Source organism: Aythya marila (assembly GCF_965140915.1).
Source record: "Aythya marila genome assembly, chromosome: 6".
Taxonomy (NCBI): Eukaryota; Metazoa; Chordata; class Aves; order Anseriformes; family Anatidae; genus Aythya; species Aythya marila.
The window spans coordinates 24,921,435-24,941,712 of record NC_139047.1 but is presented as its reverse complement, the minus strand read 5'-3'; the positions used below and the strand labels follow the sequence as shown (position 1 = coordinate 24,941,712).

Here is a 20,278-nt window from a genome sequence, read left to right as displayed (position 1 = left end):
TGGGAGGGGGTGCCTCTAAGCCGCATCATGTGCTTTATGGAGGCGAGCCAAGCAGCTACTTAGGCAACCATTAGGTCGGGAAACAATCGCTTCCATCATTCCCAACACGTGTGTCAACATAATTCCATGCTCTCTTTGTCATGCAAAAAGTCTTGGCAAAGTGACCGGATACACCCAGAAAGCAGGAGCAAACTAAGCTCATTATGTTAACCCGGAGATCCCACAGCATCCTCCGGTGCCACAGAAGGAGACTTCCCATTTTTTGCCATGTAGGAAAGGAAATTTGCTGCGCTGAGAAGGGCCCGAGCCAAGCCTGACTTCAGAAGTGTGTAAGGAAATTCACGACTGGGTTTGGTGGAAAGGGGACCCCTCATCTGACGAGCACAAGAGGCTGTGTCAGGCAGTGTGATCGCAGGCGTTGCAGAAGGTACGGCATCTTGCATAACTACAGAGACTTCCCTCTCCTGTGTGCTCGCTGGAATCCTTCCAGTCATGCTAATACAGCTCTGCAAAGGAAAACTCCTGCCAAATGGGAGTATCAGCTTCTCTAACTCTTTATTGTTGTCATTGGTAACTCCGGACTTTGTTTTCCTTTTAAAGGAAGATTCAATGCATTTTACAACCATTAAACATCTTTTCTTCTCTCCATCTATACTTGTACCCCCTACTAACAGCACAAGGCTTGTGCACATGGGAATAGCTGGCACTACTGGCCTAATGGCTTCTTTACATAGCCAGGCAGGGCAAGAAGACCCTTCCTTCTGTCTGAAAAATGCTGAATACATCCTTGGTGCTCTAGCAACTGCAGAACATAGGAAATTTCCCAGAGCATAGGTATTTATTAATTTAAAGATCGGAGTTTTCATCAACCATATTTGCTGCACCTTTCAATTCCAGATTCGGTGCAGTGGGAGGAAAGTCCTCATACTGCTAGACATTTGCAAACCCCTTCAGACTTCAGCTGCTTTGCCTCCACTCTGCCACGGTTAACATATATTTTGCTGCCCATTTCGTCTGGTGAATGCTCAGAAGTCCAACCCTGGTTTTAGCAATGCATTCTGCAAAACACAGCTTCTCAGCAGTCCATGGTCACAAGGGCCAACATAGACTCAAAATGGGGACGGACAAGAATAGTAAAAGCTTTTCCTACGTGTTGTCAACATCTCTAATGAAGGAGGATTGCTATCGATTGTTGAGTTTAAGCCTGTATCAGTTACACTACCTGCTTTGTTCCTTTAAGATGCCATATTTTTGGCACATCCTCTTACCACCCAAACACTCATGAATCAAGAGCAGAGAGTGCTGTCCAAATGGGCAAGTGTACAAGAACCTTCCCCCAGCATTATCGCAGGAGTGGAAATAAGCATTAGGTTCTGACTTTGTCCTCTCCCTGCTCCACCACTCTGCAAATTTACTCTCCACAGGCTTCTGAAAACACACATCTAATACTACAGAACATTGTTAACAAGTCAAATAAAACAAAAGAGTAAAAAGTGAACATACCTGAATGAGAGAAACGTTGTGTAGACTAAGTCTGAAGAGGTAGTTCCTGCATGAGCAAGCAGAAGAAAGACAAATTGTTAGGCTATCAAAAGAAGGAAGGGAGAAGTTAAATGCAAGTAATAGTTTTTGGTTATCCATTTCTATGGACAACGAGGGCCTGTTGGATTTCTCTCCAAAGAATGTAAAAATAGTAACATGTCCCTTGTTCATTTGTCTTAGCAAGCCTTATAGCAAAGCTATAGTAAAATACTCCAAACCTCATAATGGAGGCCCACACTGAAATCCCAACAGAACAGGGTCTATTTCAAGACCCTCAGAGGGCTTTGGTCGAAGCCCTGTAAGGGCTGTGTTCAGGTTTGTTTTTTTTTTCTGCTGACTGAGAAAGCTGGGGTTGGATAGAAGCCAGCTGGAGCAAAGCTGCCTCCTGCAGTACGCTCCCCCCAAGTCTATCCTTGCAGATGGACTTGGTGCAAAAGGAGGAGGAGAGGAGAGGTACTTCTCAGCAGAACCCCTCTGCACGGAAAACCAGCAGGGAAATCAAGGCAGTGACTGCAGATACTCCCAATCCTCCTGTCATCACATCTCCAAAGGCAGAGCAAGGGAATTCCTGACAGAAGTCACTGTAGCATGAGATACAACACATCAGCTGAGCTGCAGCCCTCCCTCTGCATGTTCCTATCCCAACACAAATAGGAGGGAAGGCACATTTGCATCAACATCTATGGAAGAGTCTTAGTTAACAGGTTTTACCTCACATTTTTGCTTGCTAAGACAATGCAGTTACCAGCAATCAGCTGACGTGTATTAAGCCATATGGACTTGATTGTGTGCTTGAGGCTTTTGGCCATACCTAGCTTCATATTTTTGCATCCCATCTGTCATCTTCATCGGTGTGAAGAGCTGTGATCCTTTTCCAACATCCCTGTCACCGCAACCTCCCAGAGAAGACATATTTATATTGCACCAGGTGAACAATGGTTTTGTGGTGGCTCTGTTTAAGCAGCAGAAAGTGCAGCTTTGGTGGTAGAGCTTCATCCACCCTACAAGTGCTAGTCTAGGGACATTCCCCTACCTACCAAAAATGCAAGTGCAATGTCAGTGAGGTCAAGAAGTCAATGGAAGTTGACTTACAGTCTTATAGTGATGAAAAGGTCCTAAGGACTCTTCTGAAGAGCCTTGATTAGTCTGTAGTCAGCAGCACACTGCCCAAGCAAAGTTACTGAAACTTCCACACATGAGAAATCCATATGGGGTCACAATGACCACTAAGAGGCTTGAGCAGTTTTTCCTTTTCCTGTTGTCTCTCACCTGAATATCATGGAAGTCATACTCATAGAGTTGTCTGCATATTTTGTCCCAGTTCTGTAAATCAAAGGATCTCAACCACTGCAGACTGTCAATGAAGATGGGTGGGGACAAGGATGATGAGGGACCGTGGAAGTCAAACTCTCGGTACCAGATCTTCAGCCAGTGTAGCTCTAAGTTGCACCACCTCTGTCCTATTCTGTACTGGGACTGCTTACCCAGGGAAGAATGAGTCCCATTAGCAATATCTGAACAAAATGTATCCGTAATTATTACACCTTTTGTAAGTATGCAGAGAAACACACACACAAAACCTCCATCTTCTGTCCTAGTCCGATCACCAGCAGCTCTTTCATATTCTGAAACCTTACTCTGTCTCTGAGGACTGCACACTTTCCCAGGTAATTTGTTATTAACTCTCTGGCTACAGACTTAAATATTATGCCCTGCAGATGCATCCAGCTGACCAGAGGCGCTAAGCTTACACACAGCCAAAATCTCAAAATGGAGGAAAATTCTCCTCCGGTGACTGATCTGAGTGGAAGCACATGCTGCTCTCACCAAAATACTAATGCACTTCCAGGACATGAGGTATCATGGAATAAGCCTTCTCCTGCAGAAATTAAGCATGTCACTGGCCTCCAGTGTTACAACACCCTAAGGAGAAAGTTCTCATAACCAGGGATTTGAAGTTGCTATCCTGTTGTTAAGCATGCTATTTAAATGCATTGATTTTGGAAGTCATACAGCAGATTCCAGCTCCTTGTTTCAGTCTTGTAAAAAGCTGGACAGTTTGACTGAGTAATAAATTTTAATATTAGTTTTTTTCCCCAGTAGTGCTGCACAGCAAATTCAACCAAAATATATTTAATGGAAAAGATGTAGCTAAAGGACACGGTTTGCCTAGCACTCAGCCAAAACAGATGCAGACAGGAATTAGTGTCCATTTAAAAAAAAAGGCAGTTTCTGTCCTCTCAGTGCCTGCTGCGCAGCACCTGAGCAAAGCATCAGTGGTGAGATCACGTGGGTGGCTGAGACCTAAACCGGGCAGAAACACAGCACTGATGTGAGAAGCACAAAGATCTTCCAAAAGCTTCCCACTAACCTCACCTCTTGAAACCTGACCTTGTAGCTTTCTTACAGCAAGGAGGGTTTCCCTTCATTTTTCATCAGCTTGCTTTACCTGGTGGCTGCACAGCCCCTGGCAGTCTCTTTTTGTTTGTTTGATCCTTCTCACGTCTCATCAGCAGCAATATGAGCACCATTAGGCAGACTGGGCTACCAGAGGCACCAGCCGACCTGCCCGGCTAGAACCGACTAATCCTTAATTAATAACACCTTCTTTGAACCACACTTGCTCTGTAAAACTATATGAGGAGTGAAAAGCCAAGGGGAAAGATCTGCTGAATAAGACAGTGCCATTGTTATGAATTGCATTCTAAATGTAATTTCGGGCCAAGAATGAACAAGGTCTCTGAATGACAGGCATGGTTTATTGTACCTAGAATTGCCCCATTTGTGTCTTTTTTTCTGCTCGTATTTGAAGTTATGTCTGTTTAATACCTTGCTGAACTATAATTTAAAGCAGCTAGAAGAGTAGGATTAAGAAATATATGAGAACACCAAGATCTCTGCATGAATAGATGAGGTGCCTTCTTGGTCTTTTTTTTTCTCCCCCACTTTATCTTGTAAATGTTGGCTAATTCCTTTCTCTCTTAAATTAAGCCCCTCTGGACTACACCAGAGCAATTGCTTGGTGCAAGCAGCTCTTCTAATAACCTCCTTCGCCCGTGTAAGAAGCTGGTGCACAAACCTGGAGGGATGGGTCAACCTCTTACCCACTTTCTGTTCTGAAAGGTCACGCACCTTCACTCCATGGTTTTACAACAAAAGCTCTCTTTCATCCCAGAGTCAGCTGCATTTCAGCCATCTCCAGAGCAAAAGGTTAAACTCTTCTAAGTATTCTGGGATAAACATTATTACATACATTATAGATGCCTCGCATTGCTAATTATTACTGCTACTAACTTTATTGCTCACAACTACTAACCTTATTGCTCACAACATCTGTGCCCTTCTGAAGATGCCTGTGTTAATCAGTGACACCCCGAAGTCTCAGCCAAGACCGTGGTCACAGCATTCAAGCCTGCGGTGAAGTGCCATTTAAACTCTTGGAATTTGGGTATACACTGAAGTGCTTTATTTCTCAACCAGTGCCCTCGACGCTAGTCTGCCTATGGACAGAGCCAAGCTGCAGCATAAATCCTGTAGAGGGAAGTCTTTGTTAATTGGCTTTGTAATTTGTATTTGGCTGCCTTATAAAATGATTAAGCGCTCACTGTGCCTGGTACCACAAAGCATACGTACCAGAGCAGCAGGAGAGCAGCTGAGATGTATTTTAAAGGCTGGAAGAATATATCCACTTAAATCCACTTGCCACGACATTCCCAAGTCAAAGCTGCTTAGGCAGTGTTTATTTCTTACAGCCACGCGCACCTTGGGTGAACTTTGCAAGGCGATGCCCATGCACTCCTTCACACGTCGCGTGGCCTTGAACCAATTCACAGTGAAGGCAAAGTAACTTTGTCTACAATACCACCAGGCAACAGAGCTCCGAGACAAACTAGGCTTTTCCAGTGGGATGCTGCACAATAAGAGTGCTTGAGGAAAAGCTGAAACCCTTCCTTTAAGGAGTTCTGAAATGACGAGGGCTGCAACGTGCTACAGATGCAACCTACGGATGGGCTGGTTTCCAGTGCTGAGCAGAGCCCTCTTTTCAGGCACTGCTTCTGCCTGATGACAAAATGATGCTTCCTTCTAATTAATAAAGAGCGTGCTTTGCAGTTCAGCTGTGGTAAATCAGGAGGGCTTTCCCCGCAGCTAATGAACAGGTGTAAATGAAAGGTTACTCTAGCTTCAGATTAAAATCAGCAAGGTTTGTTCACATTTCCCACCGCTGCCCCGCTCCACGCTGACCAAGCAGGTAAGAAAACCCTCTGTGCTTCACAACAACCCCTGCCAGCGACCCTGGAGCCACCAGCTCCCTCATGCTGGCCACCACCTGCACCTCTCAGGACCCTGACGTGAGCACAAAGCCCACACAGCTGTCCTGCAAGCAGAAGCAAAGCCCACAGAAGCTGATAATGTTCAATCATGCAAAAAAAATGCTTTTAGGCAAAGCTAAAGAGGACTGAGTGAAGAGTCACTCTCCTCCTTTGGGGCTATTACTGCACTGACAGGCGCCCAGCACAGCCCAGGTGGGTTACTGGAGATTTCAGGCATGCTCTGGTGCTCCGGGAAGGGATTCCCCAAACTTGGGCTGCAATCAGGTGCCAGGTCTGCAGGAGGGACTCAACTGTCGCAGTGTAGATAATAAGGAAAATAATTAACGGAGCAGGGTCCTTTGGGCAATGCGAAACAAGGCCCAGATTTATGCATGTGACAAACCTCGTGCTGCCTCCCGGTACCCCTGGGAGCCGAGTCCTGGGGCCGAACCTCGGGCAGGGAGCCAGCAGCTCCTGTCAGCTCTTCCCATCTCTGCTCCTGGAGGCCTCAGATGTACTTTGTGCTCGCACAGTACACGACAAACACAGCTTAGTCATGCTTCAGGACTCCCTGCGAGCTGGTTAGTCTCATTCCCCCCTTATACTAATGGAGAAAATGAGCCAGAGAAAGGTGAAGTGACCTTCTCCAAAGAACACAGCACGGCAGCGATGGAATCGAGAGCAGAGCCCGGGGCTCCTGGCTACCAAATCTCATGCTAGATTACCGCACAGCGCCTCGACGCAGGTCCAGCTGTGGCTGAACTTTTCAGGTGGTTATCCACACCTCCGAAACAGCCAGCCAGCCCAAGAAACCCTGCCCCTGCAGGATGGGCTGGCCTTTGCTCTCAGAAGGAGTTAATTAAGTGCCTGCCCCAGTGTGAGGGACAATCCCTTTGCAAATGCTGCTTGAGAGATTCATTTGAGGGTCCTCGCATACACCTGCTGGGGAAAAAAGGTGGTGAGCCAGCATCTCTCTCGCAGGCTGGATCCCTATTCACCAGTAATTTTGTTTCTATTGAAGAAAAACTTGTCCGGTCTATCATTCTTCCTTAAAAATCAATAGATGTTCAACAGAGAGCCACGCTAAATGGCACGCAGTAATATGATGCAGTTGCTGTATGAGCAATAGCTTTTCCCAAAGCAACATTTCTCCGTGATGAATCTAGCCGGAGCTGGAGGAGCATCCTCTTACAAGAGGCTCCTTACGCAAGCAGCATATCATTCTGATTAAGCAGCTTCCAAATTAAGCGAGGGTCACAGCTACCGCGTCTGCATTGCCACCGTGTTTGCACACAAGGCCCATTTCGTACTTCTCAGCAGAAACAAGGATGGAAATCAAATCCCCCAAATTGCAGTCGGTGGAGGAGAGCTACCAGCAGCTGTAGCAGCACCGGGTGCAGTCTCGATGCTGTGCCAGCTCTTGGAAGAGGCAGAAGAGGCAGATGCATGTGGCCTCAGACCACGCTGGACAACAGGACGGCTGTGGCACACTTGACCAACATCAATCCTCAGAAACCTGGGCTGCTGCTGCTGCTGGGGGGATCGCAGGAAGGGTTCGGCCCTTGAGCTGCAGCCGTGTCCCCCCTCGCACACCTCGCGGGGGCAGCAAGCTGGGCACGGTTGTCCCTGGCCCTCCTCTGCCCCAGGGTGGTAGAGGGGTCCCCTCGGTGGGGGCAGCACGTTGTCCCGTGCCCCCAGGCACCTTCAACCCGCCCTGGTCTGGAGGGAAGCAGCGTTTGCATCCTTTGGAGAACGGGGATTTTTTTTAAATATTGTTTGAACATATTTTGTAAAAGGCAGGCTGCTTTCCATAAATGTTTTGGTTACTTTTCTCTCTGTTTCAATAAATGAGTTCCTTCAAAACCCTCGAGATGGAACCCGAGCCAAATTTACAGAACTGGTGTGTGGGTTTGTTCCTGTTTTCCTGGAAGAGTGAGTCCATCCCTCAGACCATCACGTATTATCCCACACGCCACCTCAGCTCTCTCCTGACATGCAGCTGACAGCTCTGCTGTCCCTCTCTCCTCCAGCTGGCAGAGTCCCAGATCACTTACAGCACCTCACGGTGGCCCCGAGCTGCACGGGGACCTTTCATCTCCTGTTTGCCCATCACTTCGGTGTGTTTTCCTAAGCCAAGCTGTGAAATTCCTCTTCTTCTGATGCACCGAACATCGTTCAGGTGCTCCCTGGCAGCTCCCCACCTGCCTGCTCGGGCTGACAAGCTCGCTCAGCTCTGTCACCCTCTCCTCCAACTCGGGATGAGTTCAGCACAACTTAAATGGAAATACTGAGCGAGGCGGCCGGCGAGATGAAGTTACTGCCAACCAATCCCTTCTCCTCGCTGTGTTTTTCAGACCTTCGCAGGGGCACAGAGCAGTGGGCTTTAGCACCTAGACGTCTGTACATAAAGCGATATGCACGTCGCTGTGGTGAGCCCTGCCATACAAAACCGACGTGTCACCAACTTAACTGGAGCACAAGTCAGTATTTTCAGTAGTGCCTAAGGGAAAGCTGCCATTGCCTCTCCTCCAGGTACAACACCAGGGGCAAAGCCGTCTCCTTGCTCTCTTGCAGCTGCAACTTCTCCTGCGCATTGGCCAGGCCCAGCGACCTGGCAGTGCAGCGGTGCGGCATTTCATCTGATGGATTTACTGAGAGTAAATTAAAGCTCATGTTCTGGTCTCAAGCAAATGTACAAGTTTTAACTAAGAAAAAAAACCTTACACTTTGAACAAAATTTGAACTAGGCTCCAAAGTTCCCAGAATCCCATCAGCTATGAAAATGATCCTTTCATTCTCGCCTGTCCACACCTTGTCCCTCCTTCCCAAGGGGTAAGCCGGGGACAGCACAAATTTGGGCTATGGCAAATTCAGACAGCCTGCAGACCAGCAGAGGAAAGCAAATTCCATAGGTAAGAAAGAGCCACACATCCCAGTGGGGTTTCACCCCTCCACATTTACACAAGGGCTGAGCTGACCTCCTCTGGCACGGTATCAGAGAGGAAAATCTCCCTCTGAACTATCCCAGGCTCAACCAGAGAGGTTAAAACCTGCACTTTAAATCACATTTTTATTCTCTGCACAAAGAAGCTGTGCACCCCCAATTATGGATTTAACTAGCTGTAATGTCTAATCACAGGTTTCTCACCTTCGCTGTATTCTTTCTCATGCAGGTCAGGCAATTTCTTCAAAAAACATCAATGGTCCTTTGAAAGTATCTGTTAATTTCACAGACTGCTTTCCCCTTTTTTTCTCACACCACCACATTACCTGCCTCCCTTCACCCCCTGATACAAGGACATAACTTTAATTTTGTCTGATAGGAAGAACCGGAGTGAGAAAGGGTGGCTTTTGGTGTTTGTTTTTTTTTGTTGTTGTTTCCTCACAGCAGCTTTCTCAGCTACCCTCCTACAATCTGGATATAATCAAAAACATTATCATGCTCCTTGCTTGCTCACGTCCTCATTAATACCTCGACTGGCAAGGTAATTTCTCAGCCAAACGTGACTTGGTGGGGGGGAAAGCTGACGTAAGGCAGCATGATACTAATGGGAGCCACCCGCACGTGGCAGGAGCTCACCTCAGTCATACGGTCTCAGAAAAGCCATCGAGTCAAATTCTGCAGTCAGTGGAGAATGGCACTTCGCTCCTGGATGTAACAGGACAAGCCCGTGGTCTGTTGAACCTTTGGCCATGCCCATGTGACTGTGCCCAACGTTAACTCGTTTGCATGTTCTTCTCTCCATGCCGTATGAGACTGGACTTCTCCAGCTGTGCTGAAGATCTCCAGCAGCATTTATGTCTTATTTAGAGGTGCAAGGCTGAGGGCAAGTGCCAGGTACTTGCTACTACCAGGTAGAAACACAAAAGTAAATGGTCCAAATCCAAACTCTGGCACAAATTTTCTGTAAATCCATCAGAAAACTTTGGCTATGTCCACACTAGCTAAGCAGAACAGTGCAGAGACCTCTGCGGTTGTGCAGACTTCGGTCAAAGAGCAGCCTGCACTCCCTCTCAGACCTACTGTAAACTCACGTGTCTCAATATCACAGTGTTCTTCACAGGGCAGGCTCGCTCTTAATCCCTCTGGGCCTTGGATTCCCACCTATGGTGTGAAATTATTAGTGTTTTTCCGCCTCGCAGAAGCCCCGATAGTTTGGCAGTAGGAAGTGTTGTTGATAAAGTTTAGCCCAACGCTGATGCTCCAGGACTGCAGACCCCTCTGCCCTGCCTTCTGCCGCTCAGCCTCCTGGGCTGCACACTGCCTTCTGCCCAGGCAGCACAATCTGCTGAGATTTGCTCTCTTCAGGCTTCAGTGGCAGTCCAGCTCTGGGTAGGATTGAAGGTGCCCAAGGGTAGGAGCGATATTTTCCAAGCAACGCAGGTTTTGAGAGTTTTACTGCAGCGCTCTGGAGCTTTCTGCCAAGCAGGCAGGGAAGAGCCTGTGTTCAGCCAGAAATCTGCATGAAAGCTGGTGTCTGACAGACTAATCTATCATACACCGGAGAGTTTCAATAAACTCAGGATGCCAATCCTGCTGGTCGAGGATCTTAGACTATATTTACAATTTGCCACATTTCTGCAAGCTGCAACTTGAAGCAACTCTTTCGGGATACCAGTCCCTCCATTCAGCCTCCTGCTCCTGAGCTGGTGCGATCCAGAGGTGGTTTTGGGTTCACGCAGTCAGGAGCAAGACCAGCCAGGAAAGGGTGCTCCCAGGCTGCTGTGCTCCCCCTAATGCATCCTGTTCAAAGCCAAAAGTGATCCTTCCAACACCATGTTTCACAGCCAGAGTTAGAGGCAAAACTTTTGACCTGATCTGTAACAAGCTTGGTAAGTGCTATAGCGCCTTCTCCGCTCCCCAAACTAACCCATCTCCTTTCTCACGCCTACCCACTTGACATTAACAGGCACATTCAGTTCAGGTCTAAAACAAGCATGAAAATCCCCCCCTGCTAAAGCACCCCGACTTGCATCCCTAGCAGCTTGGTAGCTTTATGTTTGATGCAGAAAAGTCCAGCAGCCCACAGTGACGTGTGCTTCACACGCCAGCTCCGAGCCCCTTGCTGCAGCATTTGCTCGCTGCCCTCTGCCTCCGGGAGATTCTTGGTCACGGCCATTTGTGACGAGGGCTCCTGAGCTTCAGCTCCCCACGCAGCAGCCCCGAGAGAGATAATCCCTTCCCATCGCCTGATGGAGCTGACAGCCCTCTTGGCAGGCACAGCTATGAGGACTTCTGGTCGTGACGCTCTCTGGCTGCTTTTCTACGGCGACACCTCCCCTCGCTGCGCGTGGCCAGCCCTCGCAGCCGTGCCTCTCACACCCGCAGCCCCAGCAGGCTGCTGCCCCGAGCTGACACCCCCGCAGCTTCCTTCTGGGAGCAGTCAAATGTTTCCCCCAGGGCTTCCCAGCCACTCCCGGTGCTGCCATTTGTTTGGGTACCGTCCTCCTGTTGTCCAAGCTGTTTCCTCTCAGCTTGCTGGCGTGCCGGATTGCCACATGGTGTCTCAACCACGTTCCTTTCAATCTTTTACACTCTCCTGGCCAGGGAGCTCTTGTGAAGCACGCTTTTCGGCTGGACTCCAAGCAGGGTCTTCTATATCAACACTTCTTTATTGGCTCCAACCTCTGCCCAGCCACTGAGGAGTTTCAGGAGCAGTGGTGGGATGTCACTGCTACACAAAACCCATCCTCCCTGGGGTTAGGACACCCTGCCCATGGCACAGGTGGGAGAGCACAACATCGCTTCTCCAGCCCGCAGGTGAAATCGCTGCAGAGAAATCCAGCCTGTCTCTGCCACAGGCAAGGCAGGGAAGAAGTACGGGGGAAAGGGCAAAGGAAGAAAGTCAGAGAGTTGAGCTAGGGCATCCTGCAGGAGTGGGGATGGAGGCTTCCTCCTGCCCCACCACACCTCCTCCAGCATCCCTGCCACAGCACAGGTACGTTGGTGCTGGCAAAGGAGCCACAACCTGGCTGCTACTGGCAGCATCGAGGTCTGACCGTGAGCTACAGCAGGCAGATTCCCTCAGTTCAAACAGTTGCATCTCTTAAGTCCCCGCTTTTTAACACAGGTCTCTTTTGCTTGCCCATCGAGTTAGGAAATTCAGCCGATCTCCTTTGTTAAACCATTTATTGCAGAGCAGCTCATTCAAGCCGTTCTTCCCAGTCCATTCAGCAGCTGTACTGCTGACAAAAGAGCAGTGTCCCAGTCTCCCAGCCTTTGTTCTGGGACCAGAATTATCTCTGCTGTGGCTCTTCTGCTGTGGCGGCACATATACAACTCGTGTCTATAATTCAAAACTATAGCTCATTACGTGACACTAATCTGCGAGAAACTGCCACCCATTTCCTCACCATTAATCTTTGATTTCAGATGTTTAGGTAGAGCGAATAGACCCTCAGTTAATAAAAGCAAATTGCTCGCTGGGAATGCTGTATAACAGAGTTAAATTTGAAATCTAATAATGGGAAAAAGATTGAAAGTAAAGACAATAAGCATTCCTGATCGTGCCATTAGAGAGGGATGGAAGTTTCTACATAGTCAAGGCTGCAATCAGTTTCCATTTCAGCTCCTTTATTGGCTTTGCCTTGGAAGGTTTCTCAGGTCTGAAAAATTCAAGGCTTATTCTTGATGAAAAGAAGAAAGTGTTTTTGCAAAAAAAAAGCAGGACAATTGGACAAAGTGGCATTGCAGATAGCTAGCACAGAAAAAACAGCATTCGAGTTCCCCAGCTGATCATTTTTTTTAATGTACAGTGGATTTATATGTCTTGTTTTTTGAGCTGTTCAGATCATATTTTCAATTTTTTTCTCAGTAATAATGAGGTCTAGAAAATTGCTTTTCCTCCCATTAAAATAAGCTCAAATAGTAATCACATAAGCTCAAGAGCTGAAAAAAGCAGCAAATATTTCAAAACAATCACTCATTCAGAGAAGAAAAACAGTACATTAAAATACTAACACTACATTTTAAACAAAAACAAAACATGCAAGCTATGAGTCAAAATGAAGGTTATGAATTTTTGAAATGTGTGTTTTTATACTTAATGAAATGTGGCTCATAATACGGGCAGTGTGAGATTTACAATGTTCTAAACTATTCATATCCTTACTTGCAAGTGTTTGGATTTTACAAATGATGTGACAAGTAAATACGTTGCTTAGAAACCATGGTGGGCTTTTGAAACTAATTCTTTTGTTTCTGGGATTTTGACTTGGCAGGTGTTTGGTGCAGTGGAGTTATCAAACTCCTCTGGTTAGCACTCAGACAGCACCAGTCATTCGGGGAGGGCTCTCAGATAGCGATAAAGCTTAAAAATCTGAGGCTCGTGTTATTCCAGCTCCCTGCCTGCACAGTGTGCCCTCAATACCCCTTACAGTTTCAGTCACGCTGTGTCCAATTCCCCAAACCAAAAACCTTTGTGAGCCCCAGGATCTTCTTTTCTTCCAGGAAGTGTTTTTGGTGACGCTTGGAAATGCAGGATGAACTAAGCTAAGAGGTGCTGTGGTGAGGTCATACGGCTTTTAAATAGAGACAGAAAGAGCTAGTCTGAAATAATTTATAACGCTATCATCTAAGAGAATGATGTTAACCAGGAAATTGAGAAGTGGGAGTACTTATAAACTCCACCCTGATTCCAAACTCCTTCCACAACCCCAGAATAGCTGGTGTTACTACTAATATGATCTACAGTAGCACATTTAAACATGGTTAACATTTAAATTTAGGTTTCATAAATTACACCCTGTTGAGATGGATAGAGACAGCTCCTATCTCTTTGAGGTATTGTTTCATTTGCAAATTCAGGCAGATGGTGCACGAGCAACTAATGACTCAAAAAATCACCCCTAAAAATAGCCCAGAACAAGGTGGGGATTTATCAGGGAGGGAGGGAACAGAAAAGCCTTGACTTCCCATTCCCCTTTCTCTGGCACAGCTCCAGGAGCGCAGCTCACCGCAAGGACCCGTGGTGCTGTGCAGAACAAGGCCCCTGCCTGCACCCCATGTTCATGCACCTCATGTCACGTAATGAGATAGTGAGAAGGGAAAGGGATCCATACTCACCACCTTCCCCACACCCAGGAAAATAAAGCACCTCCATTAACTCTATCAAGACTTGCTCAGCACCATCAAATTTGGAGAGTCTCCCAGCCAGGCTGGTCGTACCTCATGAAAACTGACTTCTCCAAGCAAATCCTATAAATACCTGTCACTGGTTCTGCCCGGAGTAACCCGCCGCACTATATTGTGCTTCCAGCAGGAAGCCAAATTTGCTGTCATTCTGCTGTTTGTAATGATACTGTGGCCTCGTGTCTAACCGCACTTGTACAAACTCTTGGGGAGACAGAGCTTCCCTCCAGGATGTGTCGCGAGCGTTTGAGCAGGGGTGAAGCGTGTCACCGACAGCAAGGAGGAAACCTGCTGTGCAGCCCAATTATGTAAGCCGTGAATTCCTCAGGGCGACGGGCCCGTGTTTGTACAACGCCTGGCAGAAGGCACCGTTCACGGCTGTCCCCAAAGCAACGCCGTTCTGAAGTAATAAATATTAATAATGGCTGGTTAAAGATTCCAGCGCAGGTAAAGCTCCAACTTGAAGAGTAAAATGTTTCTGTATGAAACGCAGGAGGGCCTCTGGCAATTTAAACCCTGTTAGACAGTGAAGTTTTAGTATTTAGTGCACAAACACAGAAAACGTATGTTAAATACCACTTCGGTTGTCTCTTTGGAGGAAAAAGACTCCCCTTTCACTAACACGTCTTGCGTTCTCTTGTTCACACCATGACTTCTTCCAGTCCTGCTCCTCGCCTCCCTGTCCACTGGTGGGAGGAAAGCGGACTCTTCCTCTTTTCACCTACAGCACAGGCTGCTTCCACAATGTTACCTGCTTCTAAATACTATATTTAAACTGCTGCTGCTGGCTGATTTGTTAGGCCATGCTTAGCTCTTTCTTTTTGGGTTGTCTTATCTGTTTATTATGCAATAAAAAATAGTTGCTGTGGGGGCTCATGATTCAAGCACTCCTGACATGTATTATTTCACTGAACCATAGTTCTTTTTCCTGGTTACAAATGCAGCTCTAAATTTGTTAGAGCTTGCCTATGCTTATATTGTGTTTGTGTTTTTACCCTTCTCCTACGGCATCCTAAATAAAAGTAATGTTTAAAAATAAAGGAAAATATATGCTAATTATATACGATGTGTTGGAACAACAGAGTTGCACCAAAATGCATTAGGTGGGGATTTGACTATGTCAGCGAGATGAAGTGAACAGGCTACGAAGCGAATTCTAAAAGAAGAGGGAAGAAAGCTATCACTCTTGCTGCCAAAGTCTCACTGCAGCTTATACAAAGGCATGTAGATGAACCTAATATAGACAGAAAGCCTGCCCATGGCAAATACACCAAAAAGCCATATTCTGTTCTGGCAGAGTGATGGTGCAGAATAATTTACTAGAACTCTTCTAACATTCATGATACTGAGGAGATGCCAGCACTCTGCTTCATTAACCAGTCATTTTGATTGCATCTTTTTTTTTTTTTTTTTTTTTTTTTAATTCTAGTAATTTTCTCTTCTTTGCAATTATACTAGGAGTCTAAATCCCTCTACATAAATTATAGCTTTCTCTTTGAGGGGGAGACTGGCCACATAAGCTGGAAACACTCTCCTCTGAAGCCAGAACCTGAAGGGAAAGAGCTTGAGCAGCAGCCCTGGTCTAATTAAAAGATTATCTTTACCTTGCTCCCACAATGAGCTGGTTCCTGTTGGCATCCAGTGCGAGCTGAGAAAAGTCATGCACACCTGGATAGGTGAAATTCGAAACCCAGGGCTTCAGATCTGCAACGAGAAGGAGAAAGCACAACACAATAAAACTGCTCCAGAAGCAGTGAGTTCACCCAGACATCTACTAATGGATTTCCTACCGAGTTATCTGTCAGGGGAAGGTTAATTAATAATCTATTTAAAGGGTTTCTATTTATTCTGATTCTCCACAGAAGGTGCAAAAACCGTACATAAATGCAGGGCTGTCTCAGCACTTATTTTCACATCCAAAATGGAGTGTCAGCATTGGCTTCGGAGACAATGGCAGCTTGGTTTTACTTCAGTTAAAACTGGGGAGCCACTTCCAGTGCCAGGGTTAAATGGTGTAAAGGGACTAGGCTGGCTGCCCTAACAGCTCCATAGCCTGGTCTTCCCTGCTAAGCAAAGGGAAGCTGTTCTCCTCCTCCACGAAGAGAAGGTGGAGTCAACTGACTGACCACCAGGTTAGAGTAGGGATGATCTACGCTCAAAACCTGGCTGCTCAAAGGACGGGCTTTACCTTCTCTTCCAGGTTTTAGGTTCTGTGCCAGGTTTCACTTTACCTAACATCTGGGATCCCTGTCAATCATATCCTTCCTTAACTGAGACGGGGAGGTGGGATCAGCACGGTATCTTGGTAGCTGAGAATTGAACAAGCTTGGAGCTGGCTCTATTAACCAGGTTGGATTTAACAACGTGGCAGGTTAAATGCAAAGCAATAGATTTGGCTGTGCTCACGGAGACAAAACTCTTACAGAAGCCGTATGTATTAACACAACATCAGTTGAGAGATGTAGGGCAGATAATCCTGATTTAATAAAAAATATACCTGCTTAAAGAAAAAGCTAAATCACCGTTTTTTAGGGTACTCTCAGGTGTGATGTTAGGGCATTCGCAGAATCCAGTATCTCAATATAGTTACCAACTTTTACTTTGTGTGGATCACAGATCACAGAATTTCAGCCCCCCACTTTACACCTTTGCTGCATGGAATAACTGGGGATAGACTGATGTGTATCTTCCAAAAGTCATCCAGCTTTACTGTGAGGACTTCTCTTGGAAATTTGTTCCAACTGTTACCTATTCTGTCTGTTACATATATGGAGGATACCAAATATTGAGGGAGCAAAGCACAAATGAGACCAAGTCAGTCAAGGTCTGGATGCAGAAGACCCACAAGGCTCAAAACCTTGAACCATCAAGGTAATATCTTCTGGCCTCATGCCAACAGGACGTCAGTAGACAGGCCATGACCCAGTGATTCATAATAATAATGATGCAGCCAAGTTCAGACTCGTTCAAAAGAGCTCTGAAAAAACATGCTTCACTGTCATTTTATATCCCCCATGCTGAGAAGTCGCACTGAAGGCAGGCAGGTTGGAACATCTTGGTGTCGGCATTACTTCTCCTTTCCACAGGACGTCTCTTTTCCACAGGAGGACAATGCTGATGAGGAATCTCATTGTTTGTAAGGCCTTTGGTGTCTTGGCACGCTCTGTAGCATTACAGATGTCAAATGGTATAAAACCTTTGCTGTAGGGATATTTGTTGAGCCATCTTAAGTGCCTTGATCCCATGGGCCTGATCCCATGTCCTACCCAACTTGACACTGTTAGGGCCTCTCTGACCATGAGACCTCCATCCACACCAGATAAAAACCCTGTCAGCTGGAGCTGGAAGCTTCCAGCTCTTCTCTGCATTCCTGGCATGCTACGTAGCCGCACACAACACGTGTACCTCCTCTGCTCTTCAACTAAAAGGCATGAGTTAAGGAATAACTCAGCCCGTCTAACCTTCAAGCATCTCCACCTCCTACACTCCTCTGGGACCCTTAATGATGTACCAGCACCAGGGAGGCACCGCAGCTTCACCTCTGGCATTCTCCTAACTAATGGGGCTCTGTCTTCTTTTCCTGTAGCTCTTTAGGTGCAGAGACATTTCTGAGGCAAGCAGCAGAACCAGCAACAATAACACCTTTCAGGCGGGTTAGCTGGCTGACATGTGCTGCAGATCTCCTGGCATTTCTGTTGGCTGACGGGGGTGAGATTAGGGGATTGCTATATAATGATGATACCTTTTAAGGATCCTACTTTTAGGCCACAATTTCTCTTGTCATTTTGCTTTCTCTCCTACCAAGTTTTTCCTACTAACCAACCCACTATTACAGTGCGGTGGCAGGAAGAAAATTTCTTCATCTGCTGCTCTAAGCAAAAGCTCCTCACTTCAGAGAGGTACACACTCATCAGTCCGTCCTTCTAATGGCAAGCTCTGACAAATTACAGGTAAAAATAATTACAAAAAAAATATTAAAGGCAGTAGGTAGCTTGAAGCCTTCCATGTTGGCTGAAATGTCAATCAAGCCAAGAAATAACAGGCAGTGTCTTGATTTCTATTACTACTGCAGGTGGTACAACTTATAAAGAAACCCTTCCCGGTTATTAAATTAAAGGCTTCAAGGCATGCATCCTCATAGCAAAATTAAGCTTTTATAGGCATGTAGTTGGAGATTATTAAACCCAGCATGGTCTCAGCTAAGAATGTCTAAATGTGAGTTGTCAGAATTAATGCCAAACGGCACATTCTCCTTCCAAACCTTCTGTCTTCCTGTTAGAGGGAAGGGATAAAGTGGAATGGAAACAGAGCCAGGACATGGGTCTTTTTTCATTCGATACATTCAAATCTAGTGCTCAGACCACAGGCATCCCTAAGGACAGTTCTAGCCTTTCATTTTGAAACAAGCTCAGTTATGCAAGGTAAGTGCTGCCCTGGGCCTAGCCCATATTAGCTGAAGTTTACACATATGGACCCAATGAACTCCAGAGTTTACTTGTATTTGACCTTTCTCAGAAGGCTGATTTTTCCAGTGCTGACTCTTTAATTTGGCTGGAAACCTTCAGTGCTGGGGCATGTTTACATTTGCAAAAGTATCTGTTTAAAAACAGTATGAAAAATTAAAACCCAAGGCCCTGGCTTTGCATGTCGGCAGCAGGAGCCGGAAAGCTAGGAACCACATCGCTTAGGGGCGAAACGCTCATCAAGGCCTCCTTTGTGCTCCTCACCTCTAATCATTTCCAGGGGGTTAAAGATCCCTGCTCTCACTTCCTCCACATTAGGACGGACAAACAGCAGTTTAATAGCTTCCAACACCACCCAGCTGATTCGGTGCCTCTGAAGCTCCCCGAGCACGGCTCGAGGTGGTTCAGGTGCCCAGCTGCAGGAGCACGGGGCTCCGCAGGAGATGCACGTCTGCAGGCACAGCTGTGCATGCAGGAGACAAGGTGAAAAGAGGCCCTCTGCCACTTCAGAGGGTGGTCTCCGCAGCCTGCTAGCGCTGCTCCGCACCAGGTCCCCGAGGGCGCAGGAGGGGGACAAGGATCAGCTGCACATATGCTGGCGTGCTGAGCTGGAGGAGCTGGGTTTTAAGGGCCTGATCCAGGGGCTCTTCAAATCATTGGCAGTTTTCCACCGAGCTTGATGGGTTTTGGATCGGCTTCTAAAGACGTGGTAAACCTGGTAATGCTTGAGCCTTCATCTCCTCAAAACCAGCTGCTCCCCACCTCCCCCTGACGCTGTGTGTTTTGGAGGGAAGAAGTATGTAAACACTGCGCTGAGACTTCCCTGCCTGAAGGACAGCACGTACTGCTTCAGCTCACTTGAGGCCACTCACAGCTCCCTTCTCCAGCAGGCCGTAACAGCTCCGTGCAGCCAGCACACACCTCGAAATAGCAGAGAGGTTAAATACCCGTGCCTTGAAATTGTAAAGCCATTGCAAGGTGGATGGAGCCTGGCTAACCACTGCGGTATTCAAGAGCATCTCTTCTGGAGTAATTCTCAGCATGGACTGCCTAGCCTGGAGCAAAAGAAGCTAAACAGGACCAAGGACTCTTTGTGCAATGTAAGGATGTATCCACATATAAAAACCACCCATGTTCCTATCTGGGCTACCTCTGAATACCAGTGAGGCTGCAAGAGCAAAAACCTCAGCTTGAATTGCTCGTCCAAGTCTTTCTCCTGTGTTTCGGGCAGAGCTTGCAGCTCAACATGAATACCTCAGTGCCAGCTGCAAAGTCATTATCTTCCTGGGAGCTAGCTTGTTGAAAGCTAATTCAGGCACATCCGCGTGAGCCCTTTTCATTCTTTTGTGTAGCAGTGTAGTCACACGGTAAGGGTGTCCACATGTGGAGTTATTTTGGAATAGCTCCTCATGACTAGTGCCAGGTATAGCCGCTAGTTGTGCCATTGCGTAGGAGCACGAGCCTCCTGCTAAAAATGGGAGGACTGGGAAAAAAGCCTCAAAGATCATAAAAAGACCTTAAGGGAGGAAGACAGGGAAGTCAAACGTGAAGGAAGCTCCAGGCACTGCATTCCAGAAAATACAACCTGAACCAGAAGAATTATATAAAGCCCCCGAAAAATCAGCTGATTCAACAGTAAAGATTTGTGTAATGAGGTGGAGCACACGTACAGAATTGAGGTCCTGCCAGACTCAATGGGCATAAGTAAATTACCTGTTCTGCAGCATTCAAACCTATTTTTGTGCAGTGTTAACCTGACCACACATGAATGCTTCCCTTACTGCCTCAAGATGGTCTCTTAAAAGTTCTCTTAACTCAGCTACTACTTTATG

General features: G+C 46.8%; 1 protein-coding gene across 6 annotated transcripts in view; it reads right to left on the bottom strand.

The window, feature by feature from the left end:
- The window catches only part of SEMA5B (semaphorin 5B), a 261,113-nt gene that overhangs the window by 103,448 nt on the left and 137,387 nt on the right, over positions 1-20,278 (bottom strand). For all 6 annotated transcript variants that reach the window (XM_082763900.1, XM_082763904.1, XM_082763905.1 and 3 more), the window contains 2 exons: positions 15,588-15,687; positions 1,504-1,549 (listed from right to left, as the gene is read on the bottom strand). In XM_082763900.1, the coding sequence (XP_082620026.1) occupies positions 1,504-1,549; positions 15,588-15,687 (146 nt within the window). The remainder of the gene's footprint in view (positions 1-1,503; positions 1,550-15,587; positions 15,688-20,278) is intronic.